The following is an 18,552-nucleotide window of genomic DNA, read 5'->3' as shown; positions in this document are numbered from 1 at the left end:
TAGGCTTTAAAAAAGTGTGTTTAGAACTTAACTTAAGTCGCGTACGTAAGCTATGTATGTGACGTAAGTTAAGCGCCTTACCGAACCTAAAATAAGTCCATGTTGACTCCACAGAGGACACCAACAGCGGTCTTCTGGGTGAAAGTCCTGCGTTTGTTGACCCATCCCTCCACGCCAACCTCCTCCCGATGCCGACTTTGTGGCTAAACAACACCTGACTTCCTCTTTTACTCCCGTCATAATTACTACGGCCACTAGAGGCAGATGCTAGAGGGGTACGTAGAGCGCCACAGTTTTGGGCCATTGAACAAGCATCCGTATGTGACGAGTTGGGAGCGGGAACGGGCCGGCTGATCAGTGCCTATCTGGCAAACCTGAGACCTGTTTTCCTCCCAGTCACTATTGTGTACATGATGCATGTCATAGAAGAGCCGAGGCCGACCCTGACCCCTCTCCACGTCACATTCAAACTTAAAAACGCCGCTTCGCACGTTTGTGTGGTTAGCAAACAGCCGGAGAAGCAGAGAGAAGACATTCCCAGCGCAAAGATAAACAGCAAAAGGAAAGCAGATGAAAGATGATGTGAGCCAGCTTGTGTGTGTGTGTGTGTGTGTGTGTGTGTGTGTGTGTGTGTGTGTGTGTGTGTGTGTGTGTGTGTGTGTACATAAAAGGGCTGTGAAACTACACTACACGTCCAGTTTCAAAACTGAGAAAATAATATCCTTCCTCCTGATTATTATCACATTTTGTGGGGAAAAGAATTCTCACAGCCGTCCAAGACGTCGGCTCCTCAATGCGCCAGTGTCGAGGGGTCGATGTGAAACATTTGCCCGCGGGTTTTATATGATTTTTTTAAATAGCATCCAAAACACCTCCAAAAGCAAACTTGCATCCACCGGCTCCAGAAAACATGCAGCTCGCTAAACAAGTCTCTTTTGTGAAAAGAGAGGATGCCTGAGAAGTGCCAGAGGCGGCGTTTTTTTGCCAACCTCATAGCATGTTATTCAGACGACGCCAAATAAGGTCTCCCGAAAGCGCACGGCTAAGGCTAAGATAAGCGTGTCTCTCTTCGCTGCTTTTCTCCCGAGCTTGCTCTTTCCTTCCCAGCTGGGATCTCGAGGAACATAATACGCCACTTGTTGGCTATTGCCTGACCGTGGTAACATGAACACTTGCCCCACGTTTGAAAAACTGAATCGTGAGTTTTTGAGGGTTTATTTGCACTTCAGAGAGCTCCAGAAGAGTCCTGACCTCCAAGAAGGGAGCTGGGGAACACGCTCCCCCCCGCCCCCCTACCTCCCCCCTTGGCTGAGGGGGAGGGGCGGGTGTGCAGTCTGAGAGGGCTGCACATATTGTTGCATTTGCACACGCTCGCACCTTATCGCACGCGGAGGTGTCACGGTGTTAAGTGCGCTCTGTTGGGCCGCGTCTGCCTGCAGGACTTTTCAGGTTTGAATTCCCCCTGTGCCGGGTCTGACAGCCATTACGGCTCCATCACCCCCCCCCCCCCCCCCTCTCTCTCTCTCTCCCCCCTTCTACTCAAGCATCCCCATGTTTTAGACTCCACTGTGGAGGGCAAACAGCACAAACAGACAGCAGTGTTTAGCTAGGGCTGAGGGGAAGCTGGTGAGGGAAGTCAAGGTAAACAACATTCCCTGCAGCCTCCAGTGAGCCAGAGACTGTTAAGCTGCTTTCTCTGTGTCTCTAAAGAGGAGGAGGAAAAAGGAGGGGAGGGCCGCTTTCAAATCAATGACTTTGAGGGGAAAGTTTCAGCCTGAACTCCTCTGAGCCCCTGCAACCAGGAGAACATGGCGGGGAGAGAGGCTTAAGGTCGAAAAAGGCTCCGAAACATTACGCTCCATGGACCTCAAAAACACGGTAGTCATAACAGAGCGGGCAGCACACGGCGCCTGTGTCATCTGCTCACCACACCCACAACCTGAAGTCGTGTTAAACCAACGAGGAAGCTGTAGAAGTAAACGCCGTGATGCTCGGCTTGGTTTTTATTCCTTCACCTCACTTTTGGTGTAATGTCGCACGGACGTCCTGGCCGTGTAAGAGAGAGAGAGAGAGAGAGAAATAAAACAAACAATAACGGGGCAGAAGTGTGCTCATGGCAACAAAAGTGAAATTTCTTTTCTTCTCATTTGCATCAGCAAAAAGCTGCAAAAAAAACATACAAGGATCTGGCAAAAGCTTGCGCTCTAGAATACATTCACTTGAAAATTACCGATAGTTACCATCCGCATTTTGTCATTTTCATCAATTTACTTCACAGAGCTTTTCTCATGAAAGAGCCTCTTTAATACAAATAGCCGGCTGAAGCTGTCGACAAGGATTTACGGTCTCGGCAAACAATCCCCCAGTCCTTTTGGAAGCGATGTAAAGCTTGTTGATTTTGTACCTGACACGAAATGAAGCACATCCGTTATAAAACTGCGAGATACCAAGGGTGTATGTCAAATGGAACGGCGAAGGGTGATTCACCTCTCAGGCTAGAAAGTGTCTCTTTTCTCCTGGTATGTATCTCCTGTGAGAGCGAGCACCTGAACAAGGTCCGATCTGAGGGGGCCGGCAGGAAAATATGTTGGCAGAAGATTTACACGAGAACTTGTGAATGGCTGCAGGTCGTGTCCAAAACAAATCCAAAGTGTTACATTCAAAGATGTTTGATACTATAGAAGTGAATTGATTCCGGACCATATTTGAAGGCTTTGGGAAGGGGGTGAAATGAAAAGACTGAGACGGTTCACTAATGTGTTTTCCAGTGTGAAATACTTTCTCTTCTGTGCTTGATTTCCCCCTGTGAAGCTTAAGGGACTGGGCCATACACCATTAAGTGTGCTAGAGAGGAAAGTTACTTTGGAGTAAGAGAGACCTTCGCTCCTTCGAAATCGTATACGACACGTGGGTGAACATGTTTTGAGAGCTTTTCAGTGGCACAGAAAAGCTCTTTGAAATACAGTTGCAATAACAAAAGAGGTAGTTCCAGATTTTGACACAGGGCTGTAAATTAGACACAGGGAGCTGTATCAATCCTCGATAAACCCTCTCCAAAACTATTCAAGAACTTTTGGGGATATTGTTTTAACACATTCTCTCTCGCAGAAGCCTGTATATCACGGAGCAGAACACTGCAGCGCACACTGAATCCAGGAGATCGACAAGCTCTCACACTGTAATGTTTCCTCCGGGGTCAGGCAGGTAAGTGTGCGGGCCTCCCTGCCCAGACCGGCTGAGACCGAGGCCAGACTGAACAATGAGGCAGCCTGTGTTGTGTTTCCACGTCTGAGATTAAGAACAACTGCAATGCTGGTGCAGTTACGTGGCGTTTGGTAATTAAGCTCTTTAAAAGTCCAAAAATACATTATGGAGTAGTGTTGCAACTCTCAACTGGTACATTAATAAGGGCAAACACAGAGACAGATTAAAAAAACGGTGGCATGTCACACACACTCACGCCCATACACACGCAGAATTTCAAATATAGACACACACACACACACACACACAACACACACACACACAAAGAGGGCATGTCCAGTTTCTGTCGTGGCTCGAACTACAAAAAGTATCCAGCTTAACGACTTTTGTAAATTGGACACAAGTCTTTCGGAACACCCAATGTTCAGTCCAGCTACCAATTATGGCTAGTGTTGAACCACATACACTGTAACGGCAGATCAAGCTAAAGTACACCATTTAATGAACATGGGAAAAAAACTATCTGGCTGCAGTGGCATAACCACTTCATAATTTATGTCGCAGTTGTTATTTAGGAGGGGGGAAAAAGGATTTAAACTGGCTACGGCCACAAAAAGATTTCTCATGTGAAAGTCCTTCTATGATTGAACTACAGAGGGAGATAGCAGTGTTTTTACCCCCAAAATGCTGAAATGCGGACACATGATCATCTGTGACAAGACATCAATTACAGCGTAATCTCCACATCACGGTCAGAGACAAACATAAACAGTCTCTGGAGCTGAGCATGGAAACAGCCCGACAGGCTCAAATGTTAGACAAAACAATGCTTGTTTCTTTTTTGGAGGAGCGCTACACAACTGCAACGATGAAGAGAGCTGGCGGATGTAGCTTTACAGAGTCGGGGGTTTGTGTTGGGGTGGGGTGGGGGGGGGGGGGGCATTGTTTCTTTTAGCCTTCAACAGCTCTGACCCGACTCTTTGGCGTGAACCATATCGCTGCTGCATTCTGCCCTGATGTCCAGGAACCGGCCTTAGCAACAGTTACCCCCAGCTACAGCCCTTTGACTTGTGCTGTAATGGCATCTAGGGTCTACCGGAGAAATGGCACTGAGCACACACTGAGCTGTTTGCTCTTCTGAATTCCCATGACGGCTAGAAAGTGGAGTCATGTTTCCGCCAACGAATAAAAACCCACTTTGTTTCTGCTCCATCGGTCAAAGGCTCTGAAAATAGTCACAGCTTTTCAAAGTTTATTACTCTGTGTTTTTCACACATGGTTAAAACAAGGGGGGGGTGGGAGGCCAAAAGGGCATTTTCCGCAACGTAATTATGCCAAATGTAGTCTCCAAAAGCACCAAATAAAGCAGATAAATAACTACTTTGTAAAAAAGTAAGGAGCCATGAATCCAGCTTACCTTGACCACCCCTCTTTCGTGCATGGTAATGCAATTGTTGGGGTACCAGGACAGCTGGTACAGGGCCACAGCCGCGCTCTTGTTGACCCCCTCGTCCTTTGACTTGAGGTAACGCACCAGGGGGGCCACGGCCCCGGCATCACCGAAGGACGCCCTGTTGCTGCCCCACATGCAGCAGAGTCCCACGGCCTCAGCCAGGTGGTAGCGGAGCCTGTCGTCGGTCTGTGAAGAGGAGAACAGGATGCTATTGGTCCCCAGCGGCCTGTCTTTGCAATGCAGAGAATAACAAGCTCCGCAGCAGCTCTGCAAGAGACTCTTGGCAAAACCCTTCTATGTTCTTCTCATTAGCTGGGTTTATGCAGCATTGAGGAGGAAAAGGCCAACTCAAATCCATTGTAAAGACAGTCATTGTATATGGACAGTAACCACAGTGTTTTTTAATAGTAAAACCTTGTTGTTTCTCTCCAGCAGTGAAGTGTTCTTACCGTGATCGTCAACTTGGCCAGCAGCTGGACAACCCCGTGATCAGTGAGGACCGCCAGATTCTCCTTGTCTCTGGCTATGTTGGCGATGGCGGCGCAAATGCTTGCCAGCACTTCGTTGTTTGTTGACTTCAGCAAATCAACAATCAGTGCCAACCCACCGACGAGGGAGCGCACCATTTCCCCTGCATCCTACAGTCAAAGAGTCTGTTATTAGCCAGTGCTGTCAAATTGAATGAGGAGGATGAAGAAGAGGGGAGGTTGCGTAATGACTGAGGAAAGAAGGAGACGCCCCGCAGGGGCATCTTTAAGCAAGGCAGACAAAACAAAGGACACTAAATAAGTACAAACAAAGTATTTCCATCAGGCAACAATCAAAGTCCCATCAGTGGAAATCGACCAGCAGAACTATCTTCATCTGTGTAAAACAGATGCTTTCACAAATAACAACGCCCTCTCTCCTACAGTGGAACTGTGTTGTGGATCTGGGGCGGACAAAGCAATAAGTTTGACCTCTCTGTCAACCTCTCTCCTCCTGTCAGCCTAACTTGTCATAGTGAAGACGGCAACATAGAGTTTAGAGCTTAGGGGTGACGTTTAAAATGTTTGCCTCGGACTGAAACACAGTGTAGACTCAAGGCTTCACGGTTTGAGTTCATGGCACCAGCTGGCACCACAGGCCTCTCAGCCACTTGCGGGGCGATGCCCACCAAACCAACGAGCTCGTAGGGAGCGCTGGGGGAACCACAGTGGAAGATGCCGGCTTGGCACATCAGGCCGCTGTTTTAAAGTCACGACTCCAACGTATATCGCCAGCCACGGGAGAACACATCAAGGTGGCCCAAGTCTGTAATGTTCAGCGCTTTGAAAATAGAACAGGAAATTTGTCAAAAGCATACAATTACGGATGACTAGAACATGAATCCACATGTCAAGAGCGGATGTATGGCACACACGCTCTGGGGTACAGTAATGAAATAATTTATTACGTGCACTCTGTGTTCTTCATACCATAAATTAGCGAATTAAATCAAATTCAGCACTGACAGAAAAGCAGTAGATGATTTACCGTTTTAGCGTACAGCTACTTTGGTAGCTGTTGTGTTCTCCCGAACAGAGAAATCCCAGCTGAGATCAGGCCAGGGTGCAGTGTGTGGGCCCTGTGATGCCGTGCCAGAGGATGAGCCATGTGTGCAGTGCAGGGTAGGGGGTGAGGGGGGGGTGCCGGGGCCAGGAGCTGACCCCCCTGACACACAGGAAGCCCTTCCTCAGGAATACTGATGTCGGCTGGCCCGGGAGTCCCTGCGACAGAGGAAGCTCTCTCAAGCCACCAGCTGCGATAGACTAGCCAGAATCTCTTTCATGGCCTGGACGGGCCCCCAGATCTGAAAACCGCAACATTATGAGGCTGCACACGGAAAGGCCTTCCTCGCTATCCTCTCCCTCTCCCTCTCCTCTTTACCCGGGATGAAATGGAATAGAAAACACATTATCTGCTGTGCGTGATCTCAAGCTGAGAGGAGGCGTGCCAAAGTTAGGAACTGACCCCGACCTCCTTCTCCGGAGCAATCAGACTTCTATAACGTCCATGGCTATAATGTAAAAGGAAAAATAAATCAAGCATCTAAATGCGACTCCGTGCCCGGGCAAATTAATGATACACCCCATTACGTGCGACTGGGAAGGTTGTACTTCCCTGATTGGAGAAAAGAGATAATTGAATGATTCACTACTAAGTCTTTACGGTACTTGTATGGTACTAAATGAGTTTAAGTTGTGGACCTGTGGGCACAGAGCAGCAGCACTGTATGGAGCATCCAGCAGATGCATTGATACCACGTCTCTCTCATAAATCCACTATGGAACTGCTAACACGAACCACATGGGGTTTTTATCTAAATAACGACTGCGCCGAAGCAGCTGTATCAGGTTCCTCAACTCCACGGGCCGAGAGCACTATTTAGCTCTTGTCATTGCCCCTGTCCCAGGAAAATCACCCAAAAAGCATGTTCATGAATTTCCCTCAAAATTGGCACACTGACGTCCAGACAAACATTGTCAAACTTTGTTAGCGCTCAACGGTGGGTCCGCAGTCCCCCCACCCCCTTCTCCCTCCATATGGTTGCCATGCATCATTTTCGCTACACTTCTGGGCCAGAGAAATTCCAGCCAGAAAAAAAAAAAGAAGAGAGAGAGAGAGAGCTTCACCCCCAAAAGACACCTGTCTGGGCCCAATATGTCTGTTTAAACTTAACCAGATTGTTCCACTGACAAGCTGTTTACCTTAATCACAGCGATAATCTAATAGAACAACATTACGTTTGTCGTTGGAAATGATACAAGTGCACGGCAGATCAAAGACCTGTTAATGTGGAACTGAAATGAGAGTTGACTGACAACGCTGCTGAGTAGGACTATACTATGCTGAAGGCCTGTGACAACAGCATAAAGGAGTTTGATTTACTGATTTAGCATTGCACTCTTATAACAAGATATCGTCGAGCCTATTCCACACATTTTTCCTACTTATCAAAACCTGGCACCTACATTACCCACAATGCAACCTGACCACCGACAGTAAAGTCTGAGATAATGTTGTTTCGATGCCAATATCGGCGAGTTCACGATTCTATTCACTGATCTGATATCACTTTATCATATTCAGCTCCTTTACGCTGCACAGGAACAACAACAACACGTGTCACTCACGATCTGTACATCCTGCCCGATCAGTACTGAACATATGCATATTAGTACTACACATCTGTGGTTAAACACTGTCGTACAGCCTGTTGTTTCCCTGATAATGCTGCATCGTCAACAACACGATACGTCAATACAATACATAACTACTAGGAACTAGAAGAGGGGGAGTGAAACGTCCATGCAGGGGTGGGTCTCTAATTCAGAGAAAATAACTTAATACTTATATGATTTTACATTATGAACTAGTACTCCCTAAGATTTACAAACAGGCACTGGTGTGTAAAAACGGTGAGGTTCTCTTTAAAGAAAATGCTTCCTGTTGATGGACCTCCAAACTTTCAATTGTATTCTATGCATGGTTATATCTAAAACTCAGTAAGTGGTATTCATGACCATGTTGTGCGTTTCTCTGCAAAGCATTGGAGCAGAGTTTTCATTAGTTTCTGTGAACCCACTTCCCTATCTGGTACCCTGTGCTCTGTGTGTAGATTGTGTCTCTGTAACTAGTAGCATGTTGAGGGAAGACTTTCAGCTGGGAAATCAGAAGCCATGGCACAGGATATTACTCAAGTTTTTCTCCCTGCCCTGCTTCCCGATTGGCCAATGTCAGTGTGCCAAGGCGGCTTCTCTGCTTCGTATTAGCCCGGGGTTCATGTAAGCCCCCTCTGACACAGCTCTGCCCCTGCTAACCTCCCAGCAGCAGCAGGTTGGAAAGAGAGCTTAGGAGACAAGCATGGTGATATAAGCAGGCTTCTGTTTAGGGAGTGGGATAACCCTTCATCCTGAAACGACACGAACCCCGCAGATCTCTTTGATTTAGGGGCATTCTATGTGCCTTTGGTGTGCTTCGCTCGCACAGGACACAGGACGGAGGCAGAAGACAAATGTACCTTTGCATTCTTGATGCATGGACAAAGGGCCCATGCAGCACTGGACTGAACATCTGCACTGGGGTTTTTCAATAAGGACCACACCAGACGGACTCCATCAAGCTGGTCGATGATCCTGTAGGGACAGAAAGTAGTATGAGGTAAAATAGAGGGAGGGATGAATAAGGAAAGAATAAACAGAACTACATTGTGATTTCATTCAGATAAAGCATAATTATCTGCTTGAACGATTTAAGAGGAACTCATTTGATCATGTTTGTTTCCCAGAACTCCGGCTGTGTCCGTCTGGTCCAGCGGCAGGATAAAAAGCGTCGATGGATTTCAGCATTTGTTTTTCATCACGACTTGCCTTCAGTCCTTCTCAGTTCCTCTCCAGACCTGAAACTCACCCACTGTCTGCTCACTCGAATCACTCTCCGTGGAAAAGCTCAGCATTGCCAAGGCCAGAGGTTAACGCACATACATCTGCGTATACTGCTTCATACACAGATTTATAAATAGAAACTGAGACAAACTTACACTTTATGTCGTTGGCTTGTTTTTCAACCAAAGCCAAAAAGAGGACCTCTTTCCAAATCAAACAGAGCCAGAGACAGGTCGCTCTATATTTCATTGGGCCCTGAGTGAGGTTTACTTAGGCATGAACTGTATTTCATGTCGCATACATGACTGTAGTCAAAAGTGTAGTCAGGGTCTGGGAACCCAAAGAATTACGCCACAGTGCACCCGTTGTCTGGTATAAATAACATGTAACGTGTTCCCCATGTGTGCTTCCACCAACAAGGCCGACATTGAATGCTGTCATAATTACTTAAACACTCCCTAATCACAGTATCTCCGTGACTGGCAACGAGCGAACACTCATCAGGGACGTCCCCTGCGCCATCTGTCTTCCCTTTGCACATAAATCAGTCTACAGGGATCATAACATCAGATTCCAGTCCACAGGGCCTCCTAAATCCGGACCCGAAAACAAAAGTGAAGCGTCACATCATCCGCCAAAACAGCTCCGTCTTCCCATGAAGCAGGTATGAAACAGATTAGCAATGAAGTTGCAGCTGACAGTGATGGATTAGAGGAGGAGGCCGCAAACCCGGGAGGCATTAAACAACGTGTGTTCACTCTTGTAGCTACACAGGATTCTTTGGGGGAAGCGCTATGTCATTAACCGCACACTGCCTACTGGTTAAGAATGAAAACAAACACATGAGTATTTCATGGAAAACTTGAAAGCGATCAGCGTTTCTTTCTTTTTTTTGTGGGACTTTCAGTAGTTATGGATGACCTGCATCAGAATGACGACGAGGGAATGATTGTGCTGATCAACAGAAGGCGCTATAAGAGGAAAAAAATGAAGTCATGTTAACTGACAAGAATGTTGTAGCTGACTGTGTGTGGTGTACATCATCATCATATTTGTTGGCTCGCCAAATACCATCTAATTACTGGGGTTCTGGAAAAACAGGGTTGGGTTGGAGCCGGAAACAGAGTTATGTTAATTGCTCAGCAAACTACTGTACACATACATGTCTCAAAATAAGCCATCGCCACAAAACATACACAACGCACAAGCGGCCGTTGAAACGAGAGCTTTCTGTTTACAGCTAAGTGTGAAGGCTGAAAAACGACACGGCTCTGGCCGTCATATACATAACGTGAGAAAACACGGAGAAAGCGACGAGCCGGCGTGAAACACTTCGCCTCTTGTGTGAAGTGTAGTGGCTTTATTTTGACATCCTTCGCTGTTTTATTGAACCCCTTGGGTGTTTCCTCTAAACAAATGTAATAGGCTCGCACGGCAGCATTAACAGCTAACTAACAATGCAAACGCAGACATTAAGTTGTGTTTGTGTCCAGTGCTAATTAACAAGGATCTCGTAGTCCATAACAGCCTTGTAAAAGCAATGAGACACAGATGGAAGCTCCACAATGTTCTGCAATATCGAGGGTGAGGTTAAATGAACACAGAACAAAGGCTGCTCTGGACTGTGGTTCACTGTGTTGTGTTTTTGTTTTTATTCCTAGCCGTGTAGTCTTGGACAGGGTAGGGCTTTAGGTATGCCTGTCTGTCCAGCTCAAGTCCTGACAGTGACCACAAAGCTATAGTAAAGCACTGGGAATTACACCACAACCATATTTAACACAGCAGGTACAATAAACAAAGCTTTTAAAATCTGTCATTAAGCCGAGGATGAAAGGGAAAAGTACCTGGATAATTACAACTTAAAAGAACGTAGATTTCTTTAAGCATCAGCCCATGACAGGTTAATGACACTGTGTTTAGATCCTGGAGTTGGTGTCATTCCCTTATCAAAACATATGACACAAGAACATGTGTTTTTGGAGGTAATTCAGTGATGGTGGTGAGCAAGCCACTAATGACGTTTTAAGAGACACCTCACATGTGGCTGTTTGCCTTGTGTAAACTGTACTCTGAATGTCAAAGGCCGCGTGGAGACTTACGCCATGTTGTCCATATCGGTAGCACAGGCACCCACCGCCTTGGTTACATTCACAAGCAGCGCCTGGTAAAATGACACAAATAAAAAGTACATGCATTCGATCAATAAACCCTATAGACGGGTGGTTTGAAGATGAGATGACCCTTTATGCAGCAAAAATAAAAATCAACATGCCTGGTTTGTTCCAGTCAGCAGGTTAACTAGCGACTTGATGCCTCCACACCTTCGGATGGTGGCCTTGTTGGCAGGTATCTGGGCAAATTCTCCCACGGCTCCGACTACATTTACCAGAACTTCTTCGGGCTGATCAGTCAGGAGGCCAACCAGGGTCTCCAGGACGTTGTACTCCTGAAACCTGTGGAGGGTGGAGCAGAGGGGCACGCGTCATATTGACTAATCGCTTCACGTTGTTTGGTTTTATTTGTTACATCATGGATGGAACAAGAAAGAAGAGTCTACAGCTGTACCGCAGGCCCAGTGGTGCTTTGAGCTAAATGCTAACATCAGCATTGTAACATGCTAACAGTTACATTGCTAACATGCTGCTGTCAAGCAGGTATAATGGTGATAATGATCACCAACTTAGTTCAGCGTGTTAGCGCACAGGTATTTGCTAATTAGCACAAAGTACAGCTGAGGCTGATGGCTTTCCTGGTGTTTGGTTATAAACCAAAGTAGTGGACAAATTGAAGATTTGACCTCATGATGGAGCTAGAGAAAAGGTTAAAGGTTAACACAATTCGTCCTGAGAGGGGACATGAGTGCATGGACCAAATTTCATGTCAATCCGACCAGTAAGTTGTGGGGACATTATACTCAACACAACAAATGTCAACCTCATGGTGACGCTACGCATGTAAAAAGTCAGAGGATCACGCAATTTTTGCCTCTACCAAATTTAGTGAAACTTTGAATGTGGTGCCAGATGAACAGTCAGGGCATCATTAAAGTCATTACGATTCATCCTCTGGCGACCACGAATGTCAGTAAAACTTCTCTGGCAATCCATCCAATAATTGTTGAGATATTTCAGTCTAGACTCGAAGTGGTGGACAGGCCAACAGACCGCCAATATAGCCATCCCTAGAGCCACACCACCAGTGTGACTAAAGATGCTATTAGCTGTAGCAGCTCCAGTGCCCTCGGCCACATGGGCATAGAGCTCTCACTGTGACCGGCACTTTTCCCACGGCTGCTCACAGTTGTCCCCTGTACGTACTTTGCATAACCAAAGCTTTGCTGCGGCTTGGAAACTCTTCCTCCCTCTTTTATTGTGATTTTTCCTTGTTTGCCAGTGCTATAGAGTGGTAAACTACAGTAAACATTTAAAAGGGATATAATGCGGTTGCAGAAAACCTCAACAAACCTCTGATGTACAGTTAAGTTCTACGACTGTTTTTATTCACAGTTACGGTTGCTGGCAGCACGGGCCGTGAGCTATTGTAGATGGCCAAGGTCATTTGGTTTTTGGTCAGTGTCCACCGACACACAGCCTATTCTAGCGAGTGAAAACACTGCTAATGAAAAGAGGAGCTGCCAAAGTCAACATCAGTGAAATTTCACCATAAAGGAAAACAATGGGTTTCCTATGCCATCACCGAAGTGTCATCCGCAGTTGACTTCTGTAGAATTATCTTGTTATCGCAGTCATAACATTTGATAGATGAACGTTATGTCGTGAGGATTTTTTTTATGTGAAAACCAATCCCAGCCGGAGTAATTACGTGATGGCAAGAGTAACATCACACAAGGCTGCCTGAAGCGGCTTCTACTGCAAACACTGAGCTCCACGCAGCTCGCTAAGGCCTGTCGGAGGACGCAGCGACCACAGTGGGGCTTCTGTGCAGCAGATTTGTTGATTGATTGTCTGCCTTTTCCTTCTCCCAATCTTCAACGCTAGTCACACTCGACTAAGTGCAGAAAGCCAAAATGCTGCCTTTTGTACTAACTAGGGCTTTGAGGAAGGCCCAAATGAAAGTAACACATTTTAGGGACCCAGAGGTGCTAAGCAATGACAATGAAGAGAGAGATGGATGCTCGTTCAACCTGAAATTGAACATACAGATTGATCCGTTTCATTTGAAAGGAAACTTAGGCTGAGCACAGAACTTTTGTGAGGTAGGGAGAAGTATCATTTGGAAGGGGCGATTCTGGCGTGCTCATCATAGGTCTGGAGCAGAGGTAAGATGGTGGGGTAGTCAGGAATTGGAAGCGAAGCTCGCAATCTTGACCCCAAACATTAGTGCGCTGGCAAATTCAGCTCGAGACTTGGCAGTCGTGACTTTCCATTGCGAAGTTATTCCCTCACTCTTTTGTTAATGTTTTCTGTTACAGCATCTTTGTGTGTCCATAGCATCTCGGTATACAGGCAGGACCGCATATCGATGTGTCCATAAATCTGCATAGAATAATGTTTCAGTGTTTCCAAGCAGGACTTTTGCAAAGGCATTTTCATGGCACACATAAGCTTGGCCCAGGTAAAGACCTCTCTGTTATATTCTATTAAAAAAAAACACTCGCTTATGTGGTCTTTAAACAAACACACTTTAGTTATAAATGTAATTATATTTCGGGGCATCAATCACCTCTCATTTCGATGCATCATTAATCAGGAAAATGGTTAACACATGCTGCTACTTGTCTCGAGTGGAGGTCCCCGGACCTCTATACTGTCCAGACCGCGCAGATCATCAGTCACATGAAAGAAAAAATGATGTTGTTTGCAACTGGCCACGAGGTCTGTTTCATTTGACCGTGTACTTAATGAAAGAAGGAAAAAATCCTCCCTCTCGCTCTCGCTGTCGCTGTAGCAAAATATATTCCGAAATGATTTCCATTTCAGCGCAGCGCTCAGCTTATGATTGATTCTGAAATGAGCGCATGGCCCCCGAAACCCTGTTACCATTAGCCGCCTTTCCTTTTTGACAGTAATGACTCGGTCACTTCATCCCAAGCTTTTGCCTGACCTCGACATTTTAAGTGATTTAAATAAGCCTGAGAGAGTACGAAAAAAACAGATCCACTTACACATTCAAGTGCGCATTAAAAACATTCGCCGTGCATCATGCCGGTTTCCTCCCGAGGAGGTGGCCACCTTCACTCACACTCGACTGCCCACATCGTCCCAAAAAAACAAAATGAAACACACACACACACACACACACACACACACACACACACACACGGGAAAGAAACCGCAAAATGAGAACTCTGTTCACATTATGGCGCACTCTTTGTGACATGTTAAATTTAGAGTGAGGGCAACCAAAAGTGTTTTGTAGTGTTTGTAAATGAAGTGTCACTAAATGTGGTTTACATGTGACTAATGGCATGATTATAATTATTTCTGTTATTATTATTATCAGTAGTAATAGAAGTATTTTACATAGCAACAGTGTGACAAGTCATTACGTATGGCAGAGGGCCTGTACTGGCAGCAAGTGTTTTAAGCTGCCACATTAATCATGACAGTGTAGTTCACTCTTATCTCCACGCCAAGCTGCAGTCAATAGGGTTCCCTAACTGTGCCAATTCTGTTGTTTTTTTAAGATGTTAAATAAATATTACAAAGCTTGACTTTTGTATCGTCTTCAGAGTAAAAGACATGCCATTGGCTTTAATCATTTAAAGGTAATAATTTAAACGCAGAATATGTCTTTGGGGTAGCGAGGGATCATGGGAGTTGTTGTCTTCACCGCCATTGTCAGCGTCTCCCGGTCAGGATTCCCTCTGTCTTCATCGTTTAGGAGCTTTTTACCGGGAGCCAAATTACCCACAGGGGTCTCCTTCTCTCCAAAACAACGGAGCCGGTGATTAAAACCTGATAAAAACACTGAATAAAACAGTTTCTCATTAAAGTTTCGCATTTTTTAGACGCTGTTTGACGGACAAAGGACGCCCCGGAGGGACTGCAAGCCGAGCTGCCGCCAACGTTTGCTCAGCTTGTGTCTCTGATAACTTAAGATCCAGATGTTTGTTGAACAGAATTCTTCATCTGGTTAAAATATACAGTTTAAGACAAGCAAGATCGAAAAAGTAAACGGTCAAAATGTTCAATTAAAAATAAATGAATGACAGCTTCTAATAATGATTATTAAAATAACACTTTTCTCTGGGTTATAAAATCGTCACATTCGGGATCATTAAAATACATACAACTGGTCGTGTCGTTTTTAGATATTCTAAACATATTATACCTTTCAATACATTTAATTCCCCTAGCGATTTTCTCTGATGACGTGAGTTAAATAGACAGTGATCTGATCGGATCCATCTTGCCTTAAAGGAATGTTATTGTCATGCTTCTGCTCCTGTAAAGGAATCCTCTCTTAACTCGATGTGGCAGCAGACTCTCAGTTCCAGTTGGGAGGACTTAATTTAGACTCTAAATGTAGGATATCATTCTGTCAGTTATGATATATGAAGTGAAGACAGATCCTCGTGAGTGCTACTGCTCCTTCTTCTTGTTATTTTTAGGATTCCATCACATTTTGAACTAAGCGGTGTTTGTGAGTCAGAAGAAAATCATTTTCACATAATCTCACCTCAGCAAAAGTACTCAAAAATGATTCTCTATTATCAGTTTCTTGGCTACAAAGGGGAGAATAGGTTTTGAATTGATTCATATGTTACCAAGGTGTTAAATTACTGCATGTGGGTTATATATTATGTCCCCCGGCCTCACACTAAATAAGAAAATAAATACACCTAAATCATTCTCTCACGGAGCACTAGTGGAAATGTATGGGGCTGCCAGGGCACGGTCCCCCGGCATTATTTATTTTAGAGGGAAAATTACTGACTTAAAAATCATCTGACACTAAAGTACAAGTCAAAAAACATTCCAGAAGTGTCACTGGCAAATGAACCAAGCCAAATGACACTTAAATAAACCTCTGCTTTACATGACAAATGATTAAAGGCTCCGTCAGCCTGCGTCTTCTCACATTAGAAAATCCCCATCTCAGAGCTGATTATTTCGGCATGTCTGTGTTTGGTTCGATGCTAACAGGCCCCGACTAACGCATCACCGAAGTCTACAAAATCAGCGCGTTGACTTGAGCCTTCGCTAACGGGGGAAAAGACTGAATTCGGCTCACATAAAAGATCAAAGCCAAAAGAATCCGTACAAAAACTTTACATTTCACGCAAGTAATCACTCTGACCAGAAACAATGGTAAAGAAAAGGGAGATATGACAGCAGCATACAGTGTGAGTGGAAAAAGCGACACAGCCAGTCGTGAATGAATCAGAGGCCCCCATAAAAGTAACATATGTGCTGATGGCATGACGACCATAATGCACGCAAGTCGTTGGAACCCTTTATTGGTGTTCTGTTTTCACATACTGTAAGACTGCTGTTAACCACATCATCTCAGGAAACAGATTTTCCACAAGTTCGATTGGTAGCATCCCCGAGCTTCTATGACCATGTGAAGGGGTAGTTCTGGGATTTAGGACTATTTCCAAATGGGTTATGGTTAGATAACGTTTCTTGGGAACGTTGTAGGCCCTTGGCCCTTTCCGGATTAATAAATGGGAGCCTCACACGTTCCCACACCTAATTTCAGACACATTTGAAATGCGTAACTATTTCTGTGAAGGTCGTACCTTTCAGAACATTTGGAGCAAGCAGCGGGGAGTTATTGACAATCTAAAATCGAGGCAATTAATATTCCCAAAAGCCATGAGTGAAAGGAGTATGAGAAGTGATGCGATCAGTGCGAAATCTCCGCCTCTCCAGCCCGCGTCATTTGGTTTCTGGAGAGAGAATTATCCGCCTGTGATCCTTGAATTGTTTTCCACTTTTCGTGTAGTGTGAGTTTGTGCTTGCAAGTATGACGTCTGTTATGGAAGTCACGGAGGAGAATGCAGAGATTTTGGCAGAAAGTTTAGCTTCCCATCCAAACGTGGAGGATCTTTTGCACCAAGAGGATGTGCACATCCCCGTGCACACAAAAACAGAGTCAGAGTCTGACAAGTTGCTTCATTTTACCTTTGACTTCCCAAAAGATATGGCAACAATATGTTTTCTGTATCGCTGGTATGTTAACTGTGCACGTTAATGTGTGTGTGTGTGTGTGTGTGTGTTAATGAGACGTAATAAGGTGAGACCCTGAGTCCCGGCATACTCAGCCGCGTTCTCAATACTGATGGAACACTTCCAGATGGCTCCGGTGGCGGCGGCCAGGAGGTGCTTGTTGTCCGCCTTCATCAACAGCGAAACCAGCGGCTGCAGACCTGAGTACTTGCGCACCAGGTCACGAGTTAGTTTGTCCTCTGCACACTGCAAGGCAAAAGAGAGGGTCAGGATCTACATTAAGTCCTCTAGAGACATAGTGTATGAAAAAGTATTTCCTTTCTCCTTTTCTACAGAAGCCCCTCAGAGGAAAGTGAGAAAACTAAATTTCTGGTGATCCATTTTCCAAGTGTAATCTAAATTGCTTTCTCTCCTGCGTTTATGACTTAAGAACGGGGGAAAAAACGGTTTTGCCAGGATAATCATTCCTTATTTTTATTTTTTTTGTGAAACAGGAAAAAGAGGCTGAAGTGCAACACTACCCCATGTTCTAAAAGGCACTAAAAGCAGTCACTGATTATTACCATTAGAAAAATAATCACCGTGACAATTTTTTTTATCGCCTGTTTCACAGAGATGACATTTATTTTAAGAAACTTAGAAAGATTGTCCAGACAAAACCTTTTCACATGGATGACCAGAAAATAGATCACCGAAATAAGTTATTCTGGGTTTCTGTTATAAATTTCTGTTATAAACTTTAGGTCTATGAAAAAATTGTCTACAAGCACAGAAGTGTGAAAAACAGTTACCTTGAAGATTGCGCTGGCACAATGCATTTGTAACTCATCGTTGTCACTCATTAGGTTTTTGACCAAGTCCTTGATCATGCCCCCAGTCTGAATGGCAACCCTGTAGCTTTCCTATAGTGACAATTAACAGACCACATGAACAACTTGGACTAATCTATACTCATGTCACATATGTAGCGGTGCTGTTTTTTATGATTCCAATGTTTTCCTAATTGGTTTCATATGGCAAGTATCATACTTTTCCCACCCGTAAATATTTCATAATTTTATATATTATCTTTAATAATAAACATATTTTTACATCTCTTTTATATGCACCATTGTTAGGATTATGCACTCCTTGCTGCAATCGCTTTGTGATAGTTTTAAGGATAAGGCTGGCACTATACTATAATCCTGTGTATGTGCTTATTGTAATGAGGGAACATGTCAACCAGTGCAACAGTGCGACTCATCGGAGTGTTTAAATAGTTTTTGGACAACAATGGAGCTCTATGGCACCGAGGAAGACGATGCAGCAGACAAGACACTTATTTTGAATGTCTTGTAGTATCAGACTT

At 44.9% G+C, this 18,552-nt stretch overlaps 1 protein-coding gene across 1 annotated transcript in view; it reads right to left on the bottom strand.

Annotated features, from left to right (window-relative positions):
* odad2 (outer dynein arm docking complex subunit 2) overlaps nt 1-18,552 on the bottom strand; it is a gene marked incomplete at both ends in the record, with an annotated part of 91,235 nt that overhangs the window by 37,141 nt on the left and 35,542 nt on the right. The window contains 7 exon segments of the mRNA XM_079181169.1: nt 4,622-4,843; nt 5,107-5,295; nt 8,700-8,814; nt 11,163-11,224; nt 11,336-11,516; nt 17,293-17,447; nt 17,993-18,103. Coding sequence (XP_079037295.1) covers nt 4,622-4,843; nt 5,107-5,295; nt 8,700-8,814; nt 11,163-11,224; nt 11,336-11,516; nt 17,293-17,447; nt 17,993-18,103 — 1,035 coding nt within the window.

Source organism: Pholis gunnellus (genome assembly GCF_910591455.1).
Source record: "Pholis gunnellus genome assembly, chromosome: 20".
NCBI lineage: Eukaryota > Metazoa > Chordata > Actinopteri > Perciformes > Pholidae > Pholis > Pholis gunnellus.
The sequence above is the reverse complement of the archived record's forward strand: the minus strand, read 5'-3'. Positions and strand labels throughout refer to the sequence as shown.